The 27,980-nt window shown below is 38.2% G+C and overlaps 2 protein-coding genes across 5 annotated transcripts; both read left to right on the forward strand.

The window, feature by feature from the left end:
- On the forward strand, nucleotides 1–27,956 carry PTP4A2 (protein tyrosine phosphatase 4A2). Of its 4 annotated transcripts, none has more exons than XM_061389494.1 (6): nucleotides 1–90; nucleotides 16,114–16,810; nucleotides 19,005–19,097; nucleotides 22,963–23,093; nucleotides 24,418–24,492; nucleotides 25,467–27,956. In XM_061389494.1, the coding sequence occupies exons 2-6, from the start codon at nucleotides 16,715–16,717 to the stop codon at nucleotides 25,573–25,575; spliced, it is 504 nt and encodes a 167-aa protein (XP_061245478.1). In that variant the 5' UTR covers nucleotides 1–90; nucleotides 16,114–16,714; the 3' UTR covers nucleotides 25,576–27,956. The 4 variants fall into 4 exon arrangements, with proteins under 4 accessions (XP_061245478.1, XP_061245499.1, XP_061245490.1 ...); XM_061389515.1 differs by lacking the exon at nucleotides 25,467–27,956 and adding an exon at nucleotides 24,827–24,918; XM_061389506.1 differs by lacking the exon at nucleotides 1–90 and adding an exon at nucleotides 318–369.
- LOC133231303 (tubulin alpha-1C chain-like) lies at nucleotides 7,387–10,969 on the forward strand. The gene has a single exon (XM_061389493.1). The coding sequence runs from the start codon at nucleotides 9,525–9,527 to the stop codon at nucleotides 10,872–10,874; it is 1,350 nt and encodes a 449-aa protein (XP_061245477.1). The 5' UTR covers nucleotides 7,387–9,524; the 3' UTR covers nucleotides 10,875–10,969.
- Nucleotides 27,957–27,980: the final 24 nt, after the last annotated feature.

Raw genomic sequence — 27,980 nt, forward strand, 5'->3', positions numbered from 1 at the left:
CCGCCGCCGCCGCCGAGGTGACTGAGGAGAGAGGCGCCTCCTCGCTCCCGCCGCCGCCAGACTTCAATGCCCAGTCCCCAGCTCGCCAGCGTGAGTTGCGCGGCTCCCGGGCGGCCCCCCGCGCCGCCTCCCGGGGGCCTCGGGGCAGGGGAGGGCGGGAGGCGCCGCAGCCATTAGTGCAGGCCCGAGACACGTCCCCGGAAGGAGGGCCGGGCCGGGGCCGGGGGCGGGGGGAGCGCGGCCGGGAAGCGTGGAGAGCGAGGGTGGGGGTGGGGGGGATCGCGCGTAAGGGAGGGGAGAGGAGCGAGTGCTGTGTGCAAGAATGTGGAGTGTGTGTGTGGGGGGGAATGTGCGTGCGTGAAGGCGAGAGTGAGTTGGGGAACAGGGCTGAGTGTGCATGTGGGGAAAGCGTGGCGGGGGAGAAAGTGCAGATGGGGGAGTTGGGGGGCTATGTGTATGTGTGTGCGCGCGCGCGCTCGCTTGCAGAGGAGAGTGAGGGGAAGTGTGAGTTGGGGGCGGTAGCGGGTACAGTGTCAGGAGGGTGGGAGGTGAGTGTAGGGGAGAGGGAGCTGGGAGCCATGTGGGAACGAGTGAGTGAGGGGAGAATGCTTGTGTGTGGGAGAGTGGGGTAAATGGGGAGCGTGAGTAAGTGGGGGAGGGAGAGTTTGCGTGCTAGGGGTAGAGTGATGGGCGGGACAACGTGAGAGCAGCGTGAGAGCGAGCTGGGGAGAAGGTGAAGGGCAGGCGGATGAGGGAGCGTGGAAGTGTCTGCCTGTGATTGTCCAGTCTGTGAGCAGGCATCCTTGGGGACCATCCTTGATCGTTTTCTAGGGCCGTAGTGAACCTGGGTGTCCTGGGTTAAGGAGTTCTTTCCAGGAGCATCTTGTTCCTGGGTCCTTGGGTTCAAGTATGAGCAAAGGGTACAGAAGTCTATTCCAGTGGCAATCATTTTCTGGCCCTGTGCCTCCCCCCGCCACCCCCCCCCCCAATATTTCAGAACATGGACATCAATTTCCAAATTTGTCGAGCACATGATTGGTTGGCATCCCACCCTAGTCTGGGTTCTGAAAGCTAACTAAAACAAGTTTGAGTATTGCCTGGGATCCTAGACTCTTGCCTTTTGAATGTTCAGATAGACACTTGTAAAGTACTGCTAGTTTTTCAGGTGAGAGGTGTTTTATTGTTAGGTAAATATATAAGAAATGTGTTTTAGATTTTAGCTCTTTGCTACCCTTCTGGAGAGAAGCTTTTAAGAAATAGTAATGGTGTAGCATGTTGATGATGAAGCTCAATCATAGGGTAGTTTATTATTTTCTAGAATTTTTCAAGAAATGTATAAAATAGCAGTTCTAGCATCATTGTATGCATTCAGCAAATGGTTTTCTGTGTGGAGTCACCAAGTTGTAGCTGCTGCTGGATTAAATTTGGTAGTTACTGGCTGCCTTGCTCTGTGTTACAGAGTCGTTCAGACAGGAAGTCAGTGAAGTTATTACGCCTTATTCCACATGCAAAAGGAAATTAAGGCTTCATCATCACTTGCCAGCATAATCATTGTGTTGGTGAAGATGATGAAAAGTTGCTTGCTGGTATTCATTTTAAAAGTAGTTTCATGTTGTATTGTGAATGGATTAATCATTGCCATGGGCTTTTCCAGATTCTTGTGTTGTAGAAGGAAGAAGGGGTTCTTGATGAAGAGTGCCTTATACGGATTTTATACTGAAATGATGAGAAGTCTCTTAGAAGTTGGAAGTCTTTTCAGTTCATGCAAAGAGTAGTGTGGTCCTTTTGGTATTAAATGTGATAGAACTACAAGCAAAAGCATTCGTGTGTAATTAGAAGTCAGAAATTATAAATTTCTTACAGTGTCATTTTCTTGATCATTAGCATGCTCTCTACTTTGAGAAACAGTGAGTAGTATTGTTATCATTCGGTGGGTGACTGGATTAATTAGTATTAAGTGCCTACTGTGTACCAGGTGCTTTTTATACTCTTGTTTAGTTCTCACAGCTACTATTAAAAGGTGGTAGGTGTTCTCATTTGCATTCATTTGACACATATGGTTTCTATTTGCCAGACTTTAGGGGTACAGTGATGAGCCCTCATTGACTTACAGTGATGAAATGAGGCAGTATGGAGACTCAAAGAGGTTAATTAACTTGTCCCAGGTCAGAACGTAAAAGAATGGGAGCTAGATTAAAAACCCAGGTCAGTCTGACTCCAAAGTCTTTGATTTCTCCACTATACCATTAATTTCCCTCACGCTAGGTTGTCTGTCTTTGAAGTTTCTCGTCCACACAGTGACCTAGCAGCTTGTACAGGTAAGAGGTGTTGAGGTTAATGCACAAGACTGACTGGCTGGAGGCGAGTAGATCTTTAAGGACATGCTGACTTGAGGCTCTCTGGGGCCTAAGTTAGGATAGGCTTTTATGTGGGTGGAAATGCTGCCTTGGAACTCACTTGGGGCCTTAGGGTGTGTGCTTTGAGACAGAGTTTTTATGAGGCACCTGGGATATGTCTGGGAGAGAAAAGTCTGATTAAAGAAACCCAATAGACTTTTGTGTTTTTTATTTTTGGGGAAAGAAGAAGAGTGTATTAATTGGGTCTAAGAGTCACAGAAGTTGTCTTTTGTAAAAATCTCTCTTCAGCTTTGTGATATATTTACTTCAGGAGACTGTGAGATTGTGAAGAAAATATATATGAAAATACTTCATTATTTATAAATTGGACTACAGATTCAAAGTGTTATAATCACTAAGACTTTACTACTGAGGTAACAGTTTGTTATATTTAGTAGCTGGAAAAGGCTGCTAGCATTGTAGACCACCTTACAAATGAAAAATTGTTTAGAACTGCTGAACCGGGTATATTCTGACTCAGAACAGCAAAAGTCAAACCACTCCCTCAATGAGTCAGGCAACTAATATTTAATTTGAGCGAACCAAATTTATAGACAGAAACCATTTACAACATCATTGAACTTTGGTGGCACTAGGGAAGAGTAAATGTTTGAATGCTTTTGCACATACTTTTAAAAAAATCTGAAAGCTTCATATTTATGTTTTACTTGAAAAGACCCTTGTATGAACAAGGAAAAAGATTTATTTTTATTCACTTTGTCTTTAAAGACAGTATTTCTATATGAAATAGTTCCAGAACACTTTATAGTTTTGAGACACAAAGTTGAAATTTAATGGAGATTTATTTTAGAGGGTTTGACTGTACTTTTGTTGTTGTCGGAATATGGGATTGGTAACCAGTGAAGCCTCTGGAAAAAGCATTTACAAATAAGATGCAGAGGAACAATATATACATTTTTAGCTGTTGCTCTTGAGTGAAACTTTAGAGGAAAGCCCAAGTTAGGTTGATTTCTTCAAGTGCTGTCGCTTCAGCTCTGCTACTTAGAGAAGTTAGTGATCTTTAAAAATTTTAAGCAACTGGAAATCAGGACCGGTAGTTCTGACATACCAGACTTAGTTATGTTTATTGAATTAGGGTGGTGGCTTGAGATTTTGAAGTCTTGGAATACTTGTGAAGTCCAGCATGCTTTAGGTTTCAACATAATCGTCTCAAGAATCTTCTTTGTGCTGAAACACAAATGATATCATTTTAAATTCATAATAACCCTGGGAGTAAGTAATGGCAGCCTTCCAGTTTTGTAGATGAGAAAATTGGTTTAGAGATCAATTGTTGAATCCTAAAGAGTATCAGTAAATAGATGGCGGCAGTGGATTAAAAAAAATTTTTCCCCTTGGGGCTTAAAGTACTTAAGTCTCTTTCTAACTCTCCCCCCACCCTCCTCAGTTAACTCTAGTCATTTACATGAGTTGTGTAGGAATTAGTAGACTTTAAGGAAATTACCTTTTTCTTTGCTTGAAATTTAGTATTTAGTTCTTTTTTTTTTTTTTTTAATTAAGGATACTTCAGTTACTTTTTTTGCTCTTTGGGGCATGTTGTTTGAGATTTTTCTCAAGATACTAGTTGGATTATGTAGAAACTAATGATTATTCTCTTAAGTTTATAAAGCAAGAGTCCTTGATGTTACAGTTCAGGTAATTTTGTATCTTGGGTTTGTTAAATAAACAGATGCCACCAACTAAAATTACTTGGGAAATGGTGATTTGAATCTGTTACTTTGAAATATTATCCATTTTCAGTTTCAGAACTAGTGTATATATTTAGAGGTGTCTGCTTGCTTTCTCTGGTTAGCCTTCATTTTATTGACTGAAACACGTTCTCTGGCTCCTTTGACCTCGGCTTGAAGCCTTACAGGACTGCTTGATACAAGGCTCAAGTGGATACTGTATCGGGAATCTCTCCCTCCTTGGAGTAGTAGAGGTTTAAGCTAAACCAGAAACTGTCTCTATGACGCCTTCACAGGAGAAGCTGCACAGCACCGCAGGCTCTGCCCACTGCCAGTCGTTCCCCTCTGGGGCTCCTGGAGCCTGTGTGAGGATGGAGCCCATCTCTTGCACACGCTGAGGTGGTTTTTCCTGCCCTGTTTGTTTAGTCAGTGTAGATTTACAGTGCATAAACTCTCTGCCAAAAAAATGGCTGAGGGGTTGACAGATTATAGCAACAGCTTTATGTGACTTGAATACAGATACGTTTTGCTTGCCTGCGCTGATTTTTTACCCGTAGATTCTGTAACACAGCATCCACTCCATTTTAAGTGGCATAGAAACTAAATTTCATCATTTAAATATAAATTTACATTACATAACATTCCTTTTTAAACTGTAGAGAATTTTAAGATTAAACTTTTCTGTGACCCTTTCCTTGCTAGTTGAGCCTGTTTTGAAAAAATATTTTGACCATTAGAACAGTCTTTACCTTTTAGAAAATTAGTGTATTTAATTTTCTTCATAGTATTTCTGGGTTGAAATTTCATTCTTCTCAGAAAATGTTAATTCTTTTGGCATAAAATGCACACATGATATATTTGCTTTAGCAGATCAGATAAATTACTTTATATTTTTATTTCTGCAGTGGTCAAAAATGTTGGCTCTTAACTAATGTATTGTTTGACGAGAATTCAAATTCACAGTCAAGGCTGCTTTCTTCCAGTTGTCTTTAAGTTTTGAGATTTGAGCGTAACTTTTTTTGCAGTCTTTCACTGAAAACATTCACTGTGTTGTACCACCGTAGTCTTTGTAGATTGGATTTATATACACATACTGATATTTACTGTTTTTAATAGAAAATTGGTGAGTTTCCTTCTTTCCATTATCAGTGAAAGCCTATCATGAGGGAACAGAGTGACTGGTTGGTTAGTGCAGAAGGATATGAGTCATCAGCAGGATTTGTCAGCAAATTGAGAAGGATATGATGGAAAAACAATAGATTCTAGTGGCATTCTTCATTCCACACATGTGGTTACAAACAGGTTTCCTCTTGGTAATTGGTTTAAATCATTCAAATAATTTAGATCTTTCTGGATGAAGAGCACATCAAATTTAAGCCATAGCCTTAACTCTGAACTGTTTTTCTAGTGAGATGAGATATTCATTTAGAGATCATCCACAAGTAGAATTTAGTTAAATTTGTATCTGTTTACTAAGAAAAGAATTCAACTGTCAGGTAGATTTTAGTAAGCTGAGAGGCTATTTTTGTGAAGCTTGCTGGTAATTACGGAGCCGCTTAGTAGATCAGGAGATGCCCACCAATACGGCAATATTTGTTTTCTCTCAGTGAGCAAAGAGTTACTATTACTCTGCTTTTAAAATCCCTGAGAGCTTTTATTGCGTTTGAATCGGTGTGAAATTCTCAGCATGGTCAAGGCCTCCTGAGAGTTATTTAACCCAAGACTTAGTTCCTTTCTCAAGTCGTGCTACCATGGCCTGTCACTATTTCTGCCAGTCTTGTCATAAAAGTTTTATCTTTCCTAAGTCTTAATCCCACTCCATTCTACTCATGCTTATTTTGTGTCTTCAAAGTATGTAGCATTAATAATGAAATTGTAATACCCACCATCAAATATTTTTCACCCACATGTATTCTCTAGGATCCTGATTAATATGGTATGCACACAGAGCCCCACAAATGCTTTTGTTGTAAGAGTAGATGACTGCGTTTTAGTATCATTCCGAACTGGTGTATTCTCTCTCACTTCAGTAAGCATTTGGAGGAAGAGGACATGAAAGATGAAATTTTGCATTCTTTAAGTGAGAAGAGAGGGAAGGTGAATCCATGTTGAACTAAGCTGGTGAGCAAAGAATAATAATCCCTTGGCATTATAGAGGTATTTCACCCTTTTTACTTCACATTTACATGTAATGTGAAACAGCTGCCTTCACTGTATGGTTTCTGAAGATTTTTGAACGTTGCATTTTATGAAAATAAACATCAAGTCATTATTGGGCAATTAGTGGATAGACAGTATGTTTTAAAAGGCCACCAGCAGATCCAAATTGAATGATTTGGGTTCTTGTCTGTTTATCTTGTACTATACTCAGTGCACAGAGAGATGGCTGAGAAGTATAATGTGATTTATAAGAAGTTTAGGAGAGGAAGTGAAGTGTAACTGACTTAGGGGAAACTTGGACCAAAATGCCCTAACAGCAGAAAAGTTTCTGGGGCTCAAACAAAACTTATGCTGACAAGATGTAATTTGGAATGTTTTTATTCCATATCCTGTACATAGAGAGCTTCCTTCCCCGCTTCTAGTGGTGGATACTTGAAGAGGACCTTTAAATATGCTCAATAGGTTAGACAGAATGGGGAAATGAAAGAGTTAAGCTGACCCATAAACTGCTAAGCTCTGAAACATATATTTTAAATAATGCTAACAATAGCCTGGAAGTTTTTGCTTTGCATGCTGCTCCTGTGCTGTAGGTTATTTTGAAAGGTGATTCAAATAACCTTTTCCCAAGTATCTATTTTGCAACCTCAGGGAACTTGCAGCTGTTATAGTCGTTCTAACTGTCCTGATATAGCTCAGAAAACATTTCAAAGTGGTGTTGACAGGGTGAATTCAGGTGCCCTTTTGGATTTTTACTTCTGAGTTTGCTTTATTACAATTGAAGTTCAGACTCTCAAATACATTTCTTTATTAATGAAGTAATTCAGTGGTTCTTGGGTTAATGTATATATAGTGATAAACTAAAGTAAAATGATTAGGACTTAAATTGTTCTCCAGAAAAATTATTTAGCCTTTTGAGATTAAAGAAATAAAGATGGAAGGAAAGAAGAAAACAAATATTAATATTTAATTTTATGGGAATGCAGCTGAATTTGAAATATTTACCTATTCCATATAGGAAAGTACTACAGTTTTTTAGAAAAAGAAGGTGCTTAAATTTTGTAATAAAGAGGCTTGGGAGTCTTGTACATAAACTGAAGTCTTTAAACATAAAGCCCATGGAGAGTATAGTCGTGATACCTTTGCCTGGAAATGGAAGAGAATGAATAGAATCAATTTAATAGAGCTATTTAACTTAATCTTTAAAAGAGTCACTGAAAAAAATAAGCTTATGTCCAATACTAGAATGATGTTTTAGGATGTTAATGTTTTTGCTGGTATTCAAATAATTTTTTTTTTAAGTGAAAATTGGCCATAGTGCTGTTATCTCCATTTAAATTTTATTTCTGGAAGGAAAAATATTTAACGTGTTTGGGCAAAGAGATTCAGCTAGAGAATTGCTAATCTTTAGAGGAACAATGAAGTCCAAAGTTGAAAAGTAAATATTTTCAAGTGTGGCATGAAAATAATTTAATGCAATTTTGGTATTACAGTTATTTGTAGAGGTAGGAATTACCAGAAAAGGACAACTGCTTCTAATCACCAGAGAACATACAAATTTAAAAACCACTCCCTTTTCATTTGAGTGGAAACAGCCCACAGGACTCAAGAAAAGAACTGGCGCTGTCCTCAGAAGCGGGTGTGATTGCTAGTTAATTGCTTTCCTTTCCTTTCTGAGTGGCAGGCCATGTATGTCCTGCTGGTTCTGAAATGTTAAGATATTTTCCCACCAACAAGGTCATAATTTCTTTTTATAGAACTGATTATTGATTTGTGTACTGGAACTTGATTCTCAAGTTCCCTCCTTAAATGAGGAAGTAGAGAAGTGGGAATAACCAAGGGAGTGACTACAAAACTTTTTTTTTTTTAATCAGTAAGAAGCATGTTGCTATTTTTAGCTTGTTTACAGATATTTTGGATCCTAATTTGTGTAGAATTTAATGATACCTCTTTATCAATTCACCAGGACTGTAGTCAGTAAGGGAAGAGAACTAACATTAATTTGAATCGCCTCAAGTTTAGGTTGCCAAATGGCATCTGCTTTTCGTTTGATAAATGCAACAATAGAGGGAAGAACAAATATTAGTAGTACAGAGAGTAGAACTTTGTTTCTGCGGGGCTCTGATGAGTTGGGTAGGTTATGAAAGATGAGTAAAAAGTTCCAGTTTGAGACCAGTTACCCAGAAGATGAGGTTTTTTTTCCTACTTGACGTTTAGTTGGTACAGTATGTGTTTCAGGTGTATAATGTAGTGATTGGACGTTTAAATACATTATGAAATGATCACCTCTGTGAGTCTAGTAACCATCTGTCACCATAAAAAGTTATTATAGTATTATCGACTATATCCCTTATGCTGTATATGACTGACTTAATTTATAACTGGAAGTTTGTGCCTCTAAATCCCCTTCACCTACTTCTCCCAGGCCCCTGCCCAGAAAATGAGAGTTTAATTAGCAGAGTTGAGTCTTCTTTAGTTTACAAGTCTTAAGATACTTTTTATCTCAAATGGTCAAAATGCAGTAGATTCAGGAGTTCTTTACAGAGGCATTTCTCTGCTTTTCTTCCTTGATGGTTTTGAAGATTTTATGGTCTGTTGTCTGAATAGTCAGCTATCTGAGAGTTCTTAAGTTACTCAAGGCCTTGACTTTTTTCCCCAAGATCCCATGTCTAATCTTTGGACAAGTCTTTTGGAGTTCTACTTTAAGGTATATCTTGAAACTGATTCATATTCTCTCTCCTGCTGCTGTTTTGGCTCAGGCTACCATTATCTAGCTCCTGGATTGTAGCATCAAGTTCCTCCCAGATCTCACTGCTTTTCACCCTTACTGCTCTTACATTCTGCCTCCAGGTAGCATCTAGAATGATCCTTTTAAATATAAGTTGTCACTCTTGCTTGAAACCTCTTATTTTCTCTGAATAAAAGTCAGATACCTCTGTTGGCCTACAAGGCCCTCTCCGTTTCTCTGACCCTCTTCGTTCCCCTGCCTGGCCTGGCCCAGTAGCACTAGTCCCCTTGCTGTTCCTCGAGCACTGCAAGCGTGGCTCCACCTCATAACCTTTGCAGGAGCTAATCCCTCTGCCTAGAGTGCTCCCTCAAATGTCTTTTTGGCTCATAGGTCTAGGATAAAATGTCACTTTTTTCATTGAGGCGTTTTCTGCTAGCCTTATTTAAAAGTGGAATCCCACTACTTCTCCCCCGGACTCCTTAGTAGTCTGTCAGTGGGAGATCTTCGCGGCCGTCCCCTCCCCTGTTCCAGCCCTGCAGAACCGTACAAGTCTCCGTTATGCGTGAGTGCATCTCCATCCACGTTGCCCAGGCTGGTGTCCAGATCGGCAGTGCCTGCTGGCAGCTCTACTGCCTGGAACACGGCATTCAGCCCGATGGCCAGATGCCAAGTGACAAGACTATTGGGGGAGGAGACGACTCCTTCAACACCTTCTTCAGTGAGACGGGTGCTGGCAAGCATGTGCCCAGGGCAGTGTTTGTAGACCTGGAACCCACAGTCATTGATGAGGTGCGCACTGGCACCTACCGCCAGCTCTTCCACCCTGAGCAACTTATCTCAGGCAAAGAAGATGCCGCCAATAACTATGCCCGAGGTCACTACACCATTGGCAAGGAGATCATTGACCTCGTCTTGGACCGAGTTCGGAAACTGGCTGACCAGTGCACGGGTCTTCAGGGCTTCTTGGTTTTCCACAGCTTTGGTGGGGGAACTGGTTCTGGGTTCACCTCCCTGCTGATGGAACGCCTCTCTGTCGATTATGGCAAGAAGTCCAAGCTGGAGTTCTCCATTTACCCAGCCCCCCAGGTTTCCACAGCTGTCGTTGAGCCCTACAACTCCATCCTCACCACCCACACCACCCTGGAGCACTCTGATTGTGCCTTCATGGTAGACAATGAGGCCATCTATGACATCTGCCGTAGAAACCTCGACATTGAGCGCCCAACCTACACAAGTCTTAACCGCCTCATGAGCCAGATAGTGTCCTCCATCACTGCTTCCCTGAGGTTTGATGGCGCCCTGAATGTGGATCTGACAGAGTTCCAGACCAACCTGGTGCCCTATTCCCACATCCACTTCCCTCTGGCCACATACGCCCCTGTCATCTCTGCTGAGAAAGCCTACCATGAACAGCTTTCTGTAGCAGAGATCACCAATGCTTGCTTTGAGCCAGCCAACCAGATGGTGAAATGTGACCCTCGCCATGGGAAATACATGGCCTGCTGCCTGTTGTACCGTGGTGACGTGGTTCCCAAAGATGTCAATGCTGCCATTGCCACCATCAAGACAAAGCGTACCATCCAGTTTGTGGACTGGTGCCCCACTGGCTTCAAGGTTGGCATTAACTACCAGCCTCCCACTGTGGTACCTGGCGGAGACCTGGCCAAAGTACAGCGAGCTGTGTGCATGCTGAGCAACACCACAGCTGTTGCTGAGGCCTGGGCGCGCCTGGACCACAAGTTTGACCTGATGTATGCCAAGCGTGCCTTTGTTCACTGGTACGTGGGTGAGGGCATGGAGGAAGGAGAGTTTTCTGAGGCCCGTGAGGACATGGCTGCCCTTGAGAAGGATTATGAGGAGGTTGGAGCCGACAGTGCAGAGGGAGATGATGAGGGTGACGAGTATTAGCATGTCTGCTGCAGTTTCATCTTGGGACTGTATTATTTGTGTTCCGTGGAGCTGCACACTGTGGCCCTGTCTTATCAATAAAGGTGATATTTCCACTTCCAAAAAAAAAAAAAATAAATAAAAGTGGAATCCCCTCTCCCTTCTGACATTGCAGGCTCACTTGCTTTGCATTTTTCTTCATAGCAAAGGCACGTTTTATTTGTCTTTTTCTGTCTACTAAAATATAAGGTCCATCTTGGCAGGAATTTTTGTTTTGCTTACTGCTCTTGCTGTACCTATAAGAATATATGATACACATTGTGTCCAATAAATACTTGAATTTATGAATTCTTAACTAGCTAAATTGCAGGAAAAATGTCTGATCTTTAGTGAGAATGAATTTCTTTTGATAGATTATTCATACTTATTTTAAGGCCAATGCAGATGTCTTCAATGAAGTGAAATGAATTTGTTTTAGGAAAAAATTGTTGCAAGGTTTTAGTCTTATATGGGGCTTCCCTGGTTGCTCACACAGTAGAGAATCTGCCCGCAATGCAGGAGACCTGGGTTTGATCCCTAGGTTGGAAAGATCCCCTGGAGAAAGGAATGCTACCTACTCCAGTATTCTTGCATGGAGAATTATATACCATAAAACTTACCTGGAGTCTTATACACTGTATTATGCTTTCATGTTGTCTGCTGTAGAAACAAGCTGACTCAAATTTGCATGACTTCCTGTAGAATTTCTGGTAAGAAGAGTAAACAGTAAATGTATATTTGTTCTTTAGACCTTTGTTTTTAGATTTTATTTTCGAAGATCTAGAGTTCTTTATTGTATATTTACTTATAACGTGCAGTTTTAATTTGGTGAACACTGGCATAATCTATCAAATGGTTATTGTATCATTTACTTTAATTTAAGAATAGAGGTGATTCTCAGTGGAAAGCTTGGTGTGAGTGGTTTGACAGGATTTTTAAAAGGTAAATGCCCAGTAAGTTTGTTGTTTTTTCACTGAATCATGTCCAACTCTTCTGTGACTCGATGGACTGTAGCCTTCCAGGCCTCTCTGTCCATGGGATTTTCCAGGCAAGAATACTGTTGTGGGTTGCCATTTCCTTCTCTAGGGGATCTTCCTGACCCAGGGATTCAACCTGTGTCTCTTGCATTGGCAGGTGGGTTCTTTACCACTGAGCCACTAAGGAAGCCCCTCAGTAAGTTTGGGTTACATTAAATGGGGCTGATTTTGTAAAGTTTCTCATGCACTTGAATTCTCTATATTTGAACTTAGAATTAACAGTTGCCAAAGCAGGATCTGAATTTTACTCAGTAGTATCTTTGACAAAGAAGAAAGCTGTCTTTCTGGAAATATGTGGGTACAGACTTGGTGGGGACAGAGGGACTAGCCCCCTTTTGAGGCTCTTTGTAATCCAGTGACCATAGCAGTTAAGGTTGTAGTGGAATTGTAAATCATTGTAGAGTTCTTTATCACCCTAGAATTAAAAAGTAAAAGGACTTGCCTGGTGGTCCAGTGGTTAAGATTCCACAGGTTTGATCCCTGATTCACATGCCCTGCATGGCGCAGCTAACAGGAAAAAAAAAAGATAAAATATTAAAATTAAGGTAAAAACCCAGAAACTGTTCAGAAGGCATATATTGTAAATCATGCTCCTTCAGCTTCCGTCGCCTCCACCCTGAGGCAGTCACTGTTAGCCTCCTCTCTTTGTTACTTTCCAGATAGTCTGTAGGAATGAAAATACATTCAGTACTCACAAATATTTCTTTATATATTGTTCATATTGTAAGCACCTTACTCTTTTCACTTGTTATTGTCTCTTAGCCATCTTTCCATACCAGTTTACGTTGATCTTTTGTTTTTTTTAACCTCTCTGTGGTTTTTTATTTTAACATTGTGCCATAATTAGATGATAAATTGTATTATTTCATGCATTTTGACTTTGGAGTCTCATCTGGGTAGATGTTGCCGCTGCCAGCTGCCAAGTCGCTTCAGTCGTGTCCGACTCTGTGCAACCCCATGGACTGCAGCTTACCAGGCTTCTCTGTCCATGGGATTCTCCAGGCAAGAACACTGGAGTGGGTTGCCATTTCCTTGAGTATTGACACTGGATATTTAAACTTGTGACATACGCTTTTCAGAGTTTTAAGTGGTCTCTGTTGTGTTACTGATTTAGTCTTACTGGCAGTGCACAATTCTAGCTTGGTAGGCCTCTGCTTACTTGCTCTTTAGCCCCCTCTTTCTACATTCTTCTTTCTCTTGCCCCCTTCTCTCCCTCTATAATTTAAATGGGTTTCTCTGTCACAGACCATCCTTTCCAATTCTTCAGTGAAGTTACATTCTTTTCTTCAAAATGGAAATACTGGTTGGGAAATGGAAATATCCCAAATTCAACATTTTAAAAGTTAGAGTTGATAACAGATAAAGGGTGAAGGAACTATTTGGATGTGTATTTGAATTTGATCACTGTCAAGTAAACAAGCCTCTTCTACCATTTGGTAAATTAAAACAAAAAAATCAATTTTTACTTAAGTAGGTAGAGCAGAATCAATGTTAGAAAACTTGAGAAAGTTTTCCAGTAAAGTCTGCAGGTGCTGAGTTTATGCTAAAATTTACAGCTTTGTAACTTCTGAGTACTTTCCAGCTGTGGTGGGTTGTTTATGATTTTTTTTTTTTTTAACAGACTGTTTGCTTTTCATTCTTAAGGGTGTCACAGAAACTAACATTAGTTTATCTGAATTGACAGGTGCAAGAGCTTTTAACAGTTAATGTGTAGTTGAACTTGTGGGGGAGGGGAAGCAACAGAAACTTGGCTTTTATCATGTATCTGTTAACTTGGATAGACCATATTGTTTCATTTGGCAGAAATTCCTTTGCTGGGGATCTCAGTATGGTATTAAGAATTTAAAATCTGGGAATTCCCTGATGGACCAGTGATTAGGACTCAGCGCTTTCACTACTGCAGTCTGGGTTTGATTCCTGGTTAGGTTACTGAGACTAAACTTGTGTGGCCAAAAAAGAAAAAAAAGAATTGAAACTAATAATAAATTATCCTTATCCCTGGAAGTGGTCCTTTCAAAATGAGCTTGGAGGAATAAGATGGGATAAAGGTTGTTCTGTTTGCTGAGCAGACAAACACTGACTCGGTAGAAAGCTTAATGCTAGAGCTGTAACCTTTTAAGCCTGGCCATCACTACAATGCTGGTCTTTCAGTGTCTTTCTCAGCTGACACACACATTGGCTATGATAACATTAAATGAAGGGATTCTAACAGGTTAGAATTTCACTGTGTTTCACTCTGAGCTGCTCACAAACCATTGTTCTTTGAGTAGTTACTTAATAATCTTTTCTCCCCTTATTAAAAGGTCAAAGAATTGCAGATGAACATCCAAGTAAATATCTGAAGAGCAGTTACATTGTCATGAATAAGACTATGACTTAAAAAATAAGTGGTTACCTTCATTAGTCAAAATTGAAGGAAAAATAAGACTTGGCTTCTTGTCCTTGATCTGCTACTAATTAGCAGTATGGTCTTAGTTAAATCTTTTTAATCTCTCTGAATCCCAAACAGCATCTTTTTTCTTTCTTTTTTTTTTTTTTAAGGTCAGTGTATTTGATCTCTTTAAGTTTTGCTAGCTTTAAAATTCCTTGACTGTGCAAGGAATCCTCTGTGAAATGTATAATCTAAAGTGGCTGTGTTTTAGGGTTACCAGATGGAATTATGAATGAGAGTGATGGTGTGTATTATGTTTTTCTTAGTTTGAAGGCAGAAGTTTTGTTTTCACAAGTAGTGGATAACTCAGTTTGCTGGGGTATTGAAGTTTTTAAGATTCCTTTTTTGAGTATCTTATATCTTTCATATTTTAGGAATGTTTTAGTTTCGTGCTTGTTTCTGTGGTAATATGATCAGAAGTATATAATTTACAAAATAAAATGTTATAGAATATTATAAAAAGGAGACTGGAAGATAGAAGGTTAGGCTTGAAAGCTTGAGGCTTAGGTTCATTCTTATCTGTTTAAATTTCTCCCTTCAAGTGCCTCTGTCATCATCTTTCATCTAGTCACAGTGATCTTTATTAGAGTTCTAAGTAAGCATTTACTGGTGGCTTAGGGAAGAGGCAGGTAAAAGAACTTAGACCTTGTTCCTGTTTCCAGAGGAGTTTATGATTATGTTGATACACTGACTGAGCCAGCTATACAGATTACTGTTTTGAAAATTCTGTCACTTCTCTTCTTGCCTTGTTTTTAGTAGGAATTAATATTCGGACAGAAGACTGCTGTGTGAATCAACCTTTAGATGCCTTTGTACTCTTGAGTCAGTGATATGTGAAATAGTAAAAAGATAAATAGAACTAGAAATGAGAAAATAGAGGAGTTGTTCATTGGTTGAGTCAGCTGGCATTGTGGTACCTTTGAAAAAATATAGGACTTAACAGAAGACTTGAGTTTGAATTTGGGCTCAACTAATTCATTCACCTTAGGCAAGTCAATTCACTTTTCTGAACCTCTTACGTCATTCTTCATAGGTAGTTAAAAACTACTCAGAGTTGTGAGGAAAAGAAGATAATTTCTTGAAAGTACTTTTTGAACTGATATCATATTGGGGCCAGTGCATATATTTTGTATAGAAAGAATTAAATCCTCATATGGAATTTTGGTAAATATCCTTTATCCATTTATAGATACAGTTTTAATCAGAAATCGTTAACATCACAGCAGAAAAACAAGATCATTGTGAACTTTTTAATGAAAGAGGTTTAATGAAAGAGAGGTTTTAAGTTAAAATCTTTTAATTATTTAGAAATGATTTTTTAAAAACTCAATCATAATCATTTTAAAATGACTTGAGTTAGAAATCTTATTAGTACAGAACTTTATTGAACCGCATTTTGTAAAAAGAAAAGCATACTTTTTTGTGTATGTGTGTACCACATGGCAAGCATGATCCTAGTTCCCTGACCAGGAATTGAACCTGTGTCCCTTGCAGTGAAAGGGGAGTGAAAGTGTGGAGTCTTAACCATTGGACCCCCAGGGAAGTCCTTGGCATACTTAACTTTTGAATCCTCTGATTTTTAAAAAAGCCTTGGTATATACACTTTTATCCTTTTATTGATAGATGGCAATAGTTTCGAAGCGGCACCATTTCAGATGTCTTGAGCTCATAAAAAATATATTCTTGACTTTGGGCATTGTGTTTACTATGCTGTCAACCTCCAGTTTATTTTACTTATGCTTTTCTCCTCCAGGTTTTTCGTTGGAATATACGTTGCACATTTATGGCGATTCTGAGCGTGAGGGCAGACTTCTGCCAGGCTCAGCACAGCGTTTCCGCTGACAAGTGAGCTTGGAGGTTCATGTGCCATAATTAACATTGCCTTGAAGACTCTGGACACCGAGATTGGCCTCAGAAATAGTTGGCTTCTTTTTTTTTTTTTTTTTTTAATTGCAAGCATATTTCTTTTAATGACTCCAGTAAAATTAAGCATCAAGTAAACAAAAGTGGAAAGCGACCTATACTTTTAACTTGTCTCACTAGTGCCTAAATGTAGTAAAGGCTGCTTAAGTTTTGTATGTAGCTGGAATTTTTTTGTAGTCTGAAGGTATCCATCAACAGACATTGAGGCCCAAGTTGAATTTGGATTCAAGTGGATTCTAAATACTTCTGCTTATCTTGAAGAGAGAAGTTTCTGAAAGAATAAACAAGTTGAATAGAGAGAACACTGATTTAGGCATTTTAGTGGTCTTTTTAATGTTTTCTGCTGTGAAACATTTCAAGATTTATTGATTTTTTTTTTCATTTTCCCCATCACACTCACACACGCACGCTCACACTTTTTATTTGCCATAATGAACCGTCCAGCCCCTGTGGAGATCTCTTATGAGAACATGCGTTTTTTGATAACCCACAACCCTACCAATGCTACCCTCAACAAGTTCACAGAGGTAAGATTGTAGCATGGTCTACCTTTTGGTATATAATCCACCTTTGATTTATAGGTAAAGTCACGTTAAAAATTAACACCGTTGTAAAGAAATCTTTTACCACAAAGCCATTTATTTCTGTGGTTGAAGTATGGATGGTCTTTGTTTGAATTGAGCTGAATTAGTTAAAACAGATTTTTAAAAGAACATTTATGGAATTTGGGGATATCTTAGAGATATATCTAGTACTGTGTTTTTTTACTGTATCCTTTCAACATTGTTAACAGTTCTTTTGTTACACATTCAATAATAAAGGTAATTAACATTTATTGAATACTTAGTATGTACCCAGCACTACAATAAGCAGTTCTATACACTGTATCATTTACTCCTTACAATAACTCTGTGAGGTATAGGTACCATTGTTTCCCTCTTATAGATGAAGAAACTGAGGTTCAGAGTGATTTAGTAATTTAGCAATTTGTCTGAATGCACCCAAGTATGTGGTGGAATTATCTCTGACACTAAAACCCATTTCTGCCTCAAATGTTCTGACCACTTTTGATGAAAAGCTACTGTCAAACAACTTAGGAATAGTAACCATTGTATACATGTGTCCAGAAATTTGGGGGAGGGAAAGGTATTAGAGGCAGCATTTTTATGTCAGATCCTGCATTTTTTTCTGTTGGTAGTAGTAGAGAAACTTTTTGTACTTTATTCAACAGACATTTGAATGTAAGCTTTTAAATCATTCTCAGATTGTTCAATTCCAGTGTGATTTCTGTTGATATGTTTGTAAAGTAGACTTGGAGAGCTAGATGAATGGCCAAGGATCCTAAATCTACCTCTGTCACTTGACAGATGGCAAAACTGAGTTCAGAAGAGGTCTTTTGACTTGCTGAAGGTCACGAATATTTACCATAAAAAATTTGTACTGGAACCTTTCAATGAACAGCTACTGTAGAGTTCATTTTAATGGGATTTTATTTGTGTTTTGAAATTTTTTAAAATTCCTGACTCAATATATAGCACAACTTCCCTGAGTCTGTTTTATAAAGAGGCCTTTCTGTGAAAAATAAAGTCTTTTACCAATTAAAATAACTTTTCTCTTTAGATAACCAGATGATTGACACTTGTAGGATATCACTGTTCCTGCTTATTTATATTTTAATTCTCTGAGCTTCTTAACCTTGTGTACACAGTGTCCAAGTTGATTCCAAGCCTGTATGCCCTCAGGTTGTTCAGTCACCTTTAAGCCTGGCTGAATTACATGATACTATTTTCAGCCTGTGGATTCCTTGGTCATAGACTCCTGCAACTATAAAAAGATATTGGTAGCATTACTGTAGGGAAACTTTTACATTGTTTTTTGGCCACACTGTGCAACATGTGGGATCTTAGTTCTCTGACCAGGGATCAAACCTGTGTCCCCTGCATTGGAAGGAGGAGTCTTAATCACTGGACCACCAGGGAAGGCCCTATAGGAAAACTTTTAAAGAAGCAAGAATTCTGGATATAATTATTTCTGTGTTCTTGACTTTGTAATATAAACCACTTTCTAAATTTAATTTCAAAATTACTATTTCTTTAAATTACAAAAAGCAAAAAGCACTTACTACATAAAAAATCAGAAGATACAAATAAGCAAAAGACAATTTAAAAATACTTAACTATTGCTGCCTGCTATCTAGACATTTTTCTCTGTATTTATGTGTATATTTATAAATATACATATAGATAGGATTACACTGTGTATTTAAAACAAAATTTCCCCCAACCTCCTTAATATAGCTGTGACAGTATTCTGTATGAATGCGCTGTACTTTCTTAAACCGTTTGCCTGTTTTTGGACTATTAATATTTCTAGCTTTTTACTGTCTCAAACAGCATGTGCTGAACATGCTAGTACCTAAATCTTTGTGTATATCTTTAATCATCTCATTAGTATAAATTTCCATAAGTAGAATTTCTAGGCCAAAGTTTATGTGTGTTTTTAAAGTTTTTGTGTTATGCTACTAAATTGCCCTGTACAAAAGTGAGTCTTATTGATGTTTCCGCTGTGAATACAAGAGTGTCCATTGTCTATGTTGTTATAAGAAGAATGATTTTGATCTTTGTTTAAGAATGAAGTCTCATTTCAATTTATATGCATATGTTTTTAAAGCTTTAATTGCAGATTCTAAAAACATTTCTTTTTATTTGTTTTCCTTTAAAGGAACTTAAGAAGTATGGAGTGACAACTTTGGTTCGAGTTTGTGATGCTACATATGATAAAGCACCAGTTGAAAAAGAAGGAATCCACGTTCTAGTGAGTGTGTAGTGTTCTAATTTTTCACTACAAACAAGTTGTACCTTTCAAACATAGACATTTTTAAAACTTGGCGCTCGTAGTTTGTTTTTTAAACTTACAGGAGATACAACAATCATAGCAATCTAGTAAAATTCCTTTGGGTTGGCAATTTTGTTCATTTGTACCCTTAAAATCTACAGATGCAGAGTATTTTCAACAAATAAAAGGCAAAATTTAGCGTACACTTATTTTAAGAATCGGAAATTTCATTTTTCTCTAGGCGATTAACGTGATATTTAGCTTTTGTTTCTAGGCTACTGGTTTGAATCTAACTTTTCCATTAGACATTCTTAAATCACGTGGAAATATTCTCTCTCACTTTGCAAGTACAGATTGGTTACTTAATATTTTATATTGTAGGAGTCCAGTTTATATCGGACACAGGATAACTTGTAGGAGACAAAAAGGTGGGAGAAAGGAAAAGAAGGGAAAGGGAGAAGCCACCTAGCTTGAGAATAATTAACATACTCTATGATATTTTGGGGTAGGTTTCTAACAAGCTTTTGTATGATTTGATTTCTTTCATAGTTCAGTTTGAATATAGTGATTGGAATTATTTTAAATTAAGTTTCTCCTTGCCCCCTAAATATTCTATTAGTGGAAATAGGAACCTCACATTAGGTGAAATTTTATACTTGATTCTCTAAAAAGTTGTCTATATTAGAGTAGCACATATTTGATTGACCCTGTAGTCTTGGTGTCTTAGAGCTGTTTGACATAGTTGTGGGAAGGCATTGTAGTGCAAAGACAACTAGAGATTTTTGAAATGATTGGATAGGAAGAAAGTACTAAGCAAGGTAATGGTACAAGGTTATGTTCCTGTTTTTTGATTGCATTGGTTACTAGTTGAGAAGGCAGTTGATACAAAGAAAATGAATGTCCTGTTGGTAAGGCAGTTGTCTCATACCTGATCCGTAAAGTTTCCTCACCTCCACTTTGGTGAAAACATAAAATCTAAAAAACCAAACATTATGGTTTATTAAGAAAATGTATTTTAATAGTATGACATGGTAATAATACTTTGCTTGCAGTCCTATTTCCGAATGGCTTTAAGGTCCTCTGGCTGGATCACTGGGAATAAGTATAAACATGGGTAAATGTAGCCCTATGTTTAAAAAAAACAAAAACAGAATTTTAACTTCTGAAATTAAACCAAAATACAAGTTCTTTTCCTGTATTGTAAGTATAGATGAGAAATCAGTTTGTTTTGACAGTTGGCAGGGTGAGAAAATGAACTGCAGAGTGACCGTAGTCTGTTTGAATCAGTAATGTTGGTAAACACCTTTATAAAATAGAACTAAAGAACTTGAAGTAGTTTGTAGAAGATAATGGTAGATCTGAGATTTATTCCAAGCCTTTAAATCTAGCCTTTTGTTTTGAAGAGCTGTGATCAGGTAAAATTAAAGGTCTAACTAAAGCTTGAAAAAAAAGGGACATTTAGAATTAAGCTTGGAATTTCTTTTTTTTCCTAGGCAGAAATTTTAATTTAAGTGTAATCAATAATTTACCTTTGCTAGGTGAAGATATCCAACTTGAGACCTTTCAACACTTTGACCAGTGTTCTTGTAAATCAGAGGCTTATTAGAAAAGACTGATGGTTTCAACCATCAGTTTGAAGTTCAGTTCAGTTCAGTCGCTCAGTCGTGTCCGACTCTTTGCGACCCCATGAATTGCAAATGCCAGGCCTCCCTGTCCATCACCAACTCCCAGAGTTCACCCAGACTCACGTCCATCGAGTCGGTGATGCCATCCAGCCATCTCATCCTCTGTCGTCCCCTTCTCCTCCTGCCCCCAATCCCTCCCAGCATCAGAGTCTTTTCCAATGAGTCAGCTCTTCGCATGAGGTGGCCAAAGTACTGGAGTTTCAAGCTTTAGCATCATTCCTTCCAAAGAAATCCCAGGGCTGATCTCCTTCAGAATGGACTGGTTGGATCTCCTTGTAGTCCAAGGGACTCTCAAGAGTCTTCTCCAACACCACAGTTCAAAGGCATCAATTCTTCAGCACTCAGCCTTCTTCACAGTCCAACTCTCACATCCATACATGACCACAGGAAAACCCATAGCCTTGACTAGATGAACCTTTGTTGGCAAAGTAATGTCTCTGCTTTTGAACATGCTATCTAGGTTGGTCATAACTTTCCTTCCAAGCAGTAAGCGTCTTTTAATTTCATGGCTGCAGTCACCGTCTGCAGTGATTTTTGGAGCCCCCCAAAATAAAGTCTGACACTGTTTCCACTGTTTCCCCATCTATTTCCCATGAAGTGATGGGGCTGGATGCCATGATCTTCATTTTCTGAATGTTGAGCTTTAAGCCAACTTTTTCACTTTTACTTTCATCAAGAGGCTTTTTGGTTCCTCTTCACTTTCTGCCATAAGGGTGGTGTCATCTGCATATCTGAGGTTATTGATATTTCTCCCGGCAATCTTGATTCCAGCTTGTGCTTCTTCCAATCCAGCGTTTCTCATGATGTACTCTGCATATAAGTTAAATAAGCAGGGTGACAATATACAGCCTTGACGTACTCCTTTACTACTTTAGTGGATTTTTGATAGAAACTGCTCGTATGAGTCAGTAAAGGCATGTTTCATACTACTGTTTCTTAACCAGATGCATTTCAGAGTTTTAGAGGAAGTAAGCTCTTAACTAAGATACTGGTTTTACTGGTATTTACAGTTAAACTCTAGCAACATTTATGATAACAACACTGACAGCTCTTTAATTATGGGGTATAGTTGACAAACGTAATGTGCTGTCGTGGCTAATGGCTACATGAAGTGCTCTAGTGGTGCCCAGAGTAAGGGCAGGATCAGTTTAGTGTTCTGTCACTTTTCTCTTTTTCCTTCTCTAGTATCTTAAAGTGTCCTTATGCAGTCTCACTAGAATAGTATTAAAAAATATTTCCAGTGTCTTTGCATTTCTGTCCTTGAAGCTAGGTGGGAGAGAGGGTATGTAACTCGTGAATCTCCCTTCTCTCCTTTCTTCAAAGGTGACTTATGTTGATTTCTCAGAACCTTGTGTTTTGGTAACAAGGAAGATAAACTCCTGCCTGTATTGTGAACTCACATGGGGTTGGTCTTAATTGAAAAACAACCGAGATCAATGAATATTAAAGGAGAAAGGAATACTTGAGAAAATGGTATTTTTTTCTCAGGATTGTATCATGTGGCACTGTGCTTATAAAATGGGATATGTATAATTTAGGCAGAGCTTTAAAAATATTTGCTGCTTGACTTTTACCAAATACATATGTAAGCACAAAGATCGTAGTCTGTTTCTGTTATGGTCTGCTGTTGGAAATTACTTATCAGAGAGTTTTGCTCTAAAGAAAAGGTACTTGTAACTTAGAGCTACTTAGAGGGTAATCTTCAAAATTATTTTTGTTTGTAGAGAACAATGAGATACTAGTTGGTACACTTCTTTGCCAGACTGGACTTAAATCTTATTGACAGGTGTTGTGTCCTCTCTTACTTTGTTTCAGTTTTAATTTTAATTTTCTCTATTATGTCTAATTATTGCTCTATTCAGATAAGATGTTTGAAGAATGCTAGCCTCTTGTCACTATGATAAGAGTTATTTCCAAAGATAAAGTTCGATGCTTTTGATGCTGGCTGTGCTTCATTGAGAAGGCTGAGTTGTTTGGCATGCTTGAATTTTGATCTTGATCATTTTTCAGAAGTGATCAGAATTGTGTGATTAAGAACAGGTACATGTTAGTACAGTTAGTGCAGGTAGGCCTCTCGTGTGTATGGTGTAGCTGTTGTGCATTAGGATGTTCATCCTAGAGAAAGTATCAATTTAATTTCAAAGATCTTTTCCTCCTAGGATTGGCCTTTTGACGATGGAGCGCCACCCCCTAATCAGATAGTAGATGATTGGCTAAACCTACTAAAAACCAAATTTCGTGAAGAACCAGGTTGCTGTGTTGCAGTGCATTGTGTTGCAGGATTGGGAAGGTAAGCTCTTCTCCTTTTGTCTGTGAATTCATTATCAAAACTTTTACTTTGGTAGAGATGTGTATTTGTTACACTAAATACTAAATTGCCTGAAAGGAAATGAGAGTAAAAGCTGGTGTCATGATTTCTCAAAGTAACTTAGGTTTCATTGTTTGTCTGAGTCTGATACTATACTAGATTTAGTGGGTGATGGTTCTCAAGTTGTTTTGAAACTGTTTTAATGTAATTTTCTTATCTTTGAGCCAAAAATACAGCTTTAATTCAATATGTTAGTTTTTTCTTCCCATTTCCAGTAATCAAAGGTTTAGGTCTTTTAAATTGACAACAATGGTAAAATATCTTTAGATTTGAAGAATTTGTACATGGTTCATTTTGGTCTGAGATGAATAGGAAATTAATAGATAAAGAGCAGATGGTTGAACCTTAAACTCTTCTAAGGAAATGTATGGAGAATGAAAATTGACTTTGATTTTAAAAACTTTTCCCTTGAGCATTTCATGAAATGGTGTTGCAACACTCAACAACAGTAGATTGTCAATTTATGATCTGCACTTTGACTCAAAACATTAATGAAGGCTGCTGTTGCCTCATGGTGGTGGTGACTCAGGCTGTTACCTCTGCTCAACCCTTTTGTTGTTTTCCTTTTTGCAGTTTAGTACAGTTTCTTCTTCAGTGTCAAGAAGTTTCAGTTCTTTTCCTGACGTGGGGAAATTTTTTAAACTAATAGCTGTCTTAGTTAGGTAGCCAGTCCAAAGTTAGTGCTCTGTAATGGACTTTTTAAAAACATTGTTTCGTTTGTTATATTAAAAAAGAAAAAAAAAATACATATATGTGTTGATATAGAAAGCAAATCCTAATTACCAGTTCTCTGACAGTCCCCTACCTCATACAAACGATTTTGTTGAGGAAATCTAGCACTGTTTTCGTATTTGGTGAAGAAATGATAATAAATTGATTTGTAATGAAAATTCTGAGACACTCAGGTTAATACATCTGGTCATTTACTATGATAATGCTTAAAGATCAGTGAATTTTTGGTGATATAAAATGATGGGAAATTTAAGATACAACGTGATAATATTTTAAAGAGTAAAGATCTCTAAATAAAGGTTTAAATTTTTGTGCTTTTTACTAAAAATAGAAAATAACTTAGAATCTATAATTTAGATATTTTACTATGTAGGAAAATATCTGATATTTTAGTATATAGGAATAAGGAAAGCTCAGGCTTTAAATGGTTTTGATAATATGTAACCCTGGGTTTTAAAGAATCCTTTAATTCCAAAGACCTGTGGTTAACTTACAAGTGAGTGTTTCTCTGCAGGGCACCTGTGCTAGTTGCACTTGCTTTGATTGAATGTGGAATGAAGTACGAGGATGCAGTTCAGTTTATAAGACAGTGAGTATGAAGTTTTATTTTCCGAAATACATAAAGCAAAATCATACAAGAGGGAGCAATTATAAAAAGTATCCAATTATAGTACAGAGTAATTTGCTGTCTTTGGCTTAGAATGTTGTTTGAAGATACCAAAAATAGCAAGCGATAAAAAGACTCACAGTAACACTCTGGCTCCCAGATTTAAATATTTTCTCATTTAGATGGCAAATTTGGACATTGTAGAATATGTCCAGTATATGACTTGAATATCTAGAAATCTTTAAAATGAATAGCTAGGTAATGGAGTTTCAGTGATCTAGTGCTTCTTTTAATAGATGCCCAAAATGCCTTACAGATGTAACTCTGTGACAAAGAGGAAAGGAAGAAACCAGAGGGAGTAATCACCTAGGACTCTAAAGTGACCTGTTCAGTCACAGAATCAGGATGGTAGCGCCCAAACAGAATCTTGACATCAGTCTGGAATAACAGGCTGTTTTGTTCTTTCTTTGGCAATTATTGTCTTGCCCTTTCTCTTTTTAGCCTTTTCTTACCAAAAAAATTAAAAAATGACACTTTGTGACAAAGGGTATGAAATGTATGGTAGCACCTCTTGGAAGGTAACGTGTTTCAAGGAATGTCATCTGTGTCTGCTGCTTTATATAAATATTTGCTCATTTATCCTAAATACTTGCTGCCAATTCTAATATGAAGAATATATTAATTGGGAAGAATATAGTCAGATGTCTTTGGATAAACCATTCTGATACTTATTAACAATTAATAGACTCTAATGAGAGCAAAGAAAATTTGTCTATTTTTCATTTAGGAAGGCACAGAAATTTCATTGTTCATTTCAGCCCTTTCTCATAGGAAGTGATGTATGGGAAATATGCTGGTTTTCAGCTGTGTAGAGTTAGAAAGGCCATAGGCCATAAATATGCATGTCAGGCAGCTCTTTTTTTACATGATAAAGTTTGCCATTCTTGTATTTTCAGAAAAAGAAGGGGAGCATTCAATTCCAAACAGCTGCTTTACCTGGAGAAATACCGACCTAAGATGCGATTACGCTTCAGAGATACCAATGGGCATTGCTGTGTTCAGTAAAAAGAAGTGTATACGAAGGCTGACTTGATTGTAGCATTTAGAGGGAACTCTTGGTACCTGGAAATGTGAATCTGGAATCTTAACTGTGTCATCAAAGTAGTGATGGATTCAGTACTCCTCAACCACTCTCCTAATGATTGGAAAAAAACAAACACAAATCCCTCTATAACGTGAATAAAATGTTTAAGAAAAGAAAAAGAGAAAGAAAATAGGGATTAATTTAGTGAAGGATGATTTTGCTTCTAGTGTTGGAGTTTGAATTTCTGCCAGGATTGAATTTATTTCAAAATCTCCTGTCTTTTTTAACTTTCTCAAAATAGGTCTCTAAGGAAAACCAGCAGAACATGAGCCTCTACAGAACCATCTGTTTGGGGAGCACACTCTTCCATTATGCTTGGCACATAGATATCCCTGTTGTGGGATTTCTTTCTTTCTTGGGGGAGGGGGGTGGGGGGAGATTGGTATGTTTTTCCCTTCTTCTCACTTTCTCCTATCCCTGTTTTTTTTCCCCTGATACAAGTTGTAGGTGGAATAGGAGAAGCCCATGTTGCTATAGATGTGTGTGCAGTCTGGCAGCCTTAAGCCCACCTGGGCACTTTTAGGAAAAAAACAAACAAAAAACACCAAAAAAAAAAAAAAAGAGGCAGTGACATATATATTGTATGATCCAGGTGGTTCTTAGTCTTTACTGATGATGGGGTATTCATGTTAGTTTCTTTTCTTGAAAACCCTATTCAGCATTAGGCAAAGTAGCCAGGAATTTTTTGTTTTGATAAATTTGTAGGGAAATGGCATTTTAAGAGGAGTCTCTCAGAGAGCTTAGCTGAGAGTCGAATTCATCTCTTTTCCAACCAATGAAGCTAAGTGGATGTCCCAGAGATGTTTGTTTCAGAAGGGGAGTACTCCAGGCCATCACTAAAGATGTGTCCAGGCAGAGCCTTAGTACACTTTCTACACCTTGTAGAACTGTGGGCTGTAGCATTACTCTGATTTTCTGTCTGATGATGTCAGAGAATGCTGGTAGTGTAAAGTTTTTTATTTTAGGACTTATTTGTACTCTGAATTTTCAGGAACAGTCAAAGGAGTAGCAGCAAAGACACAATATTTTAGACCTGAGAAATGCCTGAAATGGGTATTTTCCAAACTGCTCCCTATATGTACAGTTCAGTTTAACCACTGATTGCCTTGTTATTTTCTTACTAGGTTCTTTATGAGACTTAAAAAAAAATTTTTTTTTTGCTGGTTCAAAACCAACAATGCCTAGTGAGTATGTGTCCACAGGCCATAACAGGGTTAGAAGAGAGACATAGAGCAGCAAAGGGACTGTGGCTAGTGCAGTGGTGTAGTGTCATTTCTGCAGATTCTTTGCTGGGTTTAATGTACTGATCTAGAAAAGCTGTTTTTCTGCTCCTTTGCTGTTGTGACCAGGCTGCATTGACAGAGCAAGTTGGAAGATACCATCAGGGGCTCTTGCACTCTCCATTTGAATATTGCATAATTAATAGTGCTCTGCTTCTAAGGATTTGAATGGAGTCTTAGGGTCATCTTGTCCTGTTGGAATTTGCTATGCAGAGCCTTAAACTTCCCATTTTGTTAGGATCAGCTAGGCCAGTAGGAATGGACCAGGACCTTGTCTCACACTGATGATACCTCAGATGTTGGCTGGCTATGTGAACTGCCTATTTCCTGTGCCGAGCTGTTTTTGATTTTTAAATAAATGAAAATCTGTAGATTCTCTCCTCCCCTGTCCCAGAAAACAAAGCAAAATAATGCTTTTTGAAATTGTCTCTAGGATTTTAAAGTGAAAAAATGATGGTACTATCCAAAGTTCTTTATTTCAGAATCTGACAGTGGATTCCTTTAACATAGGCTCAAGATCAAAACAGCATACCCTCTAAGCTCAGACAGACTGTTGACTCCAAGGGTTTTGATCAATACCATAACAAACCTTTTTCCTTTGACATACTCTGGGTTTTGTTGTTTGGAGGGAGAGAAGAAGGGAGGGGGAGAGAAAGGGGGAAGAGAGAGAGAGAGAGTGTGTGTGTGAGTGAGCGATCGAGTGTGCAGTACCCACCAGTAACAGTGCCTGCCTGAGTTAGGAAAGTGACATTCCTGGTTCTGTATGAGGAGAAGGGTATGTACAATAACATGCAACATCAGCCCTCATATTGTTGTAAATTACAGAATAATGTTAATTGTTCTCAAAACTGGATTTTCTTCAAAATTAAAAAATTTTTTTCTTTCGGATTTAATGAAGTACTGCTAGCTGAAGCCAGTTTGACATGGTGAGAGAGATGTCAGACTGATGAAAGGTGTGCAGCCTGATTTAAAACCAAACCCTGAGCCCTTTTAAAGAACAATAAAACATATTTTACATGCTCTTTGTCTGTGCATTTGTTCTCTGT

The sequence above is a fragment of the Bos javanicus genome, chromosome 2 (genome assembly GCF_032452875.1).
Source record: "Bos javanicus breed banteng chromosome 2, ARS-OSU_banteng_1.0, whole genome shotgun sequence".
NCBI lineage: Eukaryota > Metazoa > Chordata > Mammalia > Artiodactyla > Bovidae > Bos > Bos javanicus.

Coding starts and splice junctions, on each gene's coding strand:
- PTP4A2 (XM_061389494.1), top strand. CDS start 16,715: ATGAACCGTCCAGCCCCTGTGGAGATCTCTTATGAGAACATGCGTTTT. Junction 23,094..24,417: donor TGTGTTGCAGGATTGGGAAG/GTAAGCTCTTCT, acceptor GTTTCTCTGCAG/GGCACCTGTGCTAGTTGCAC. Junction 24,493..25,466: donor GCAGTTCAGTTTATAAGACA/GTGAGTATGAAG, acceptor TTGTATTTTCAG/AAAAAGAAGGGGAGCATTCA.
- LOC133231303 (XM_061389493.1), top strand. CDS start 9,525: ATGCGTGAGTGCATCTCCATCCACGTTGCCCAGGCTGGTGTCCAGATC.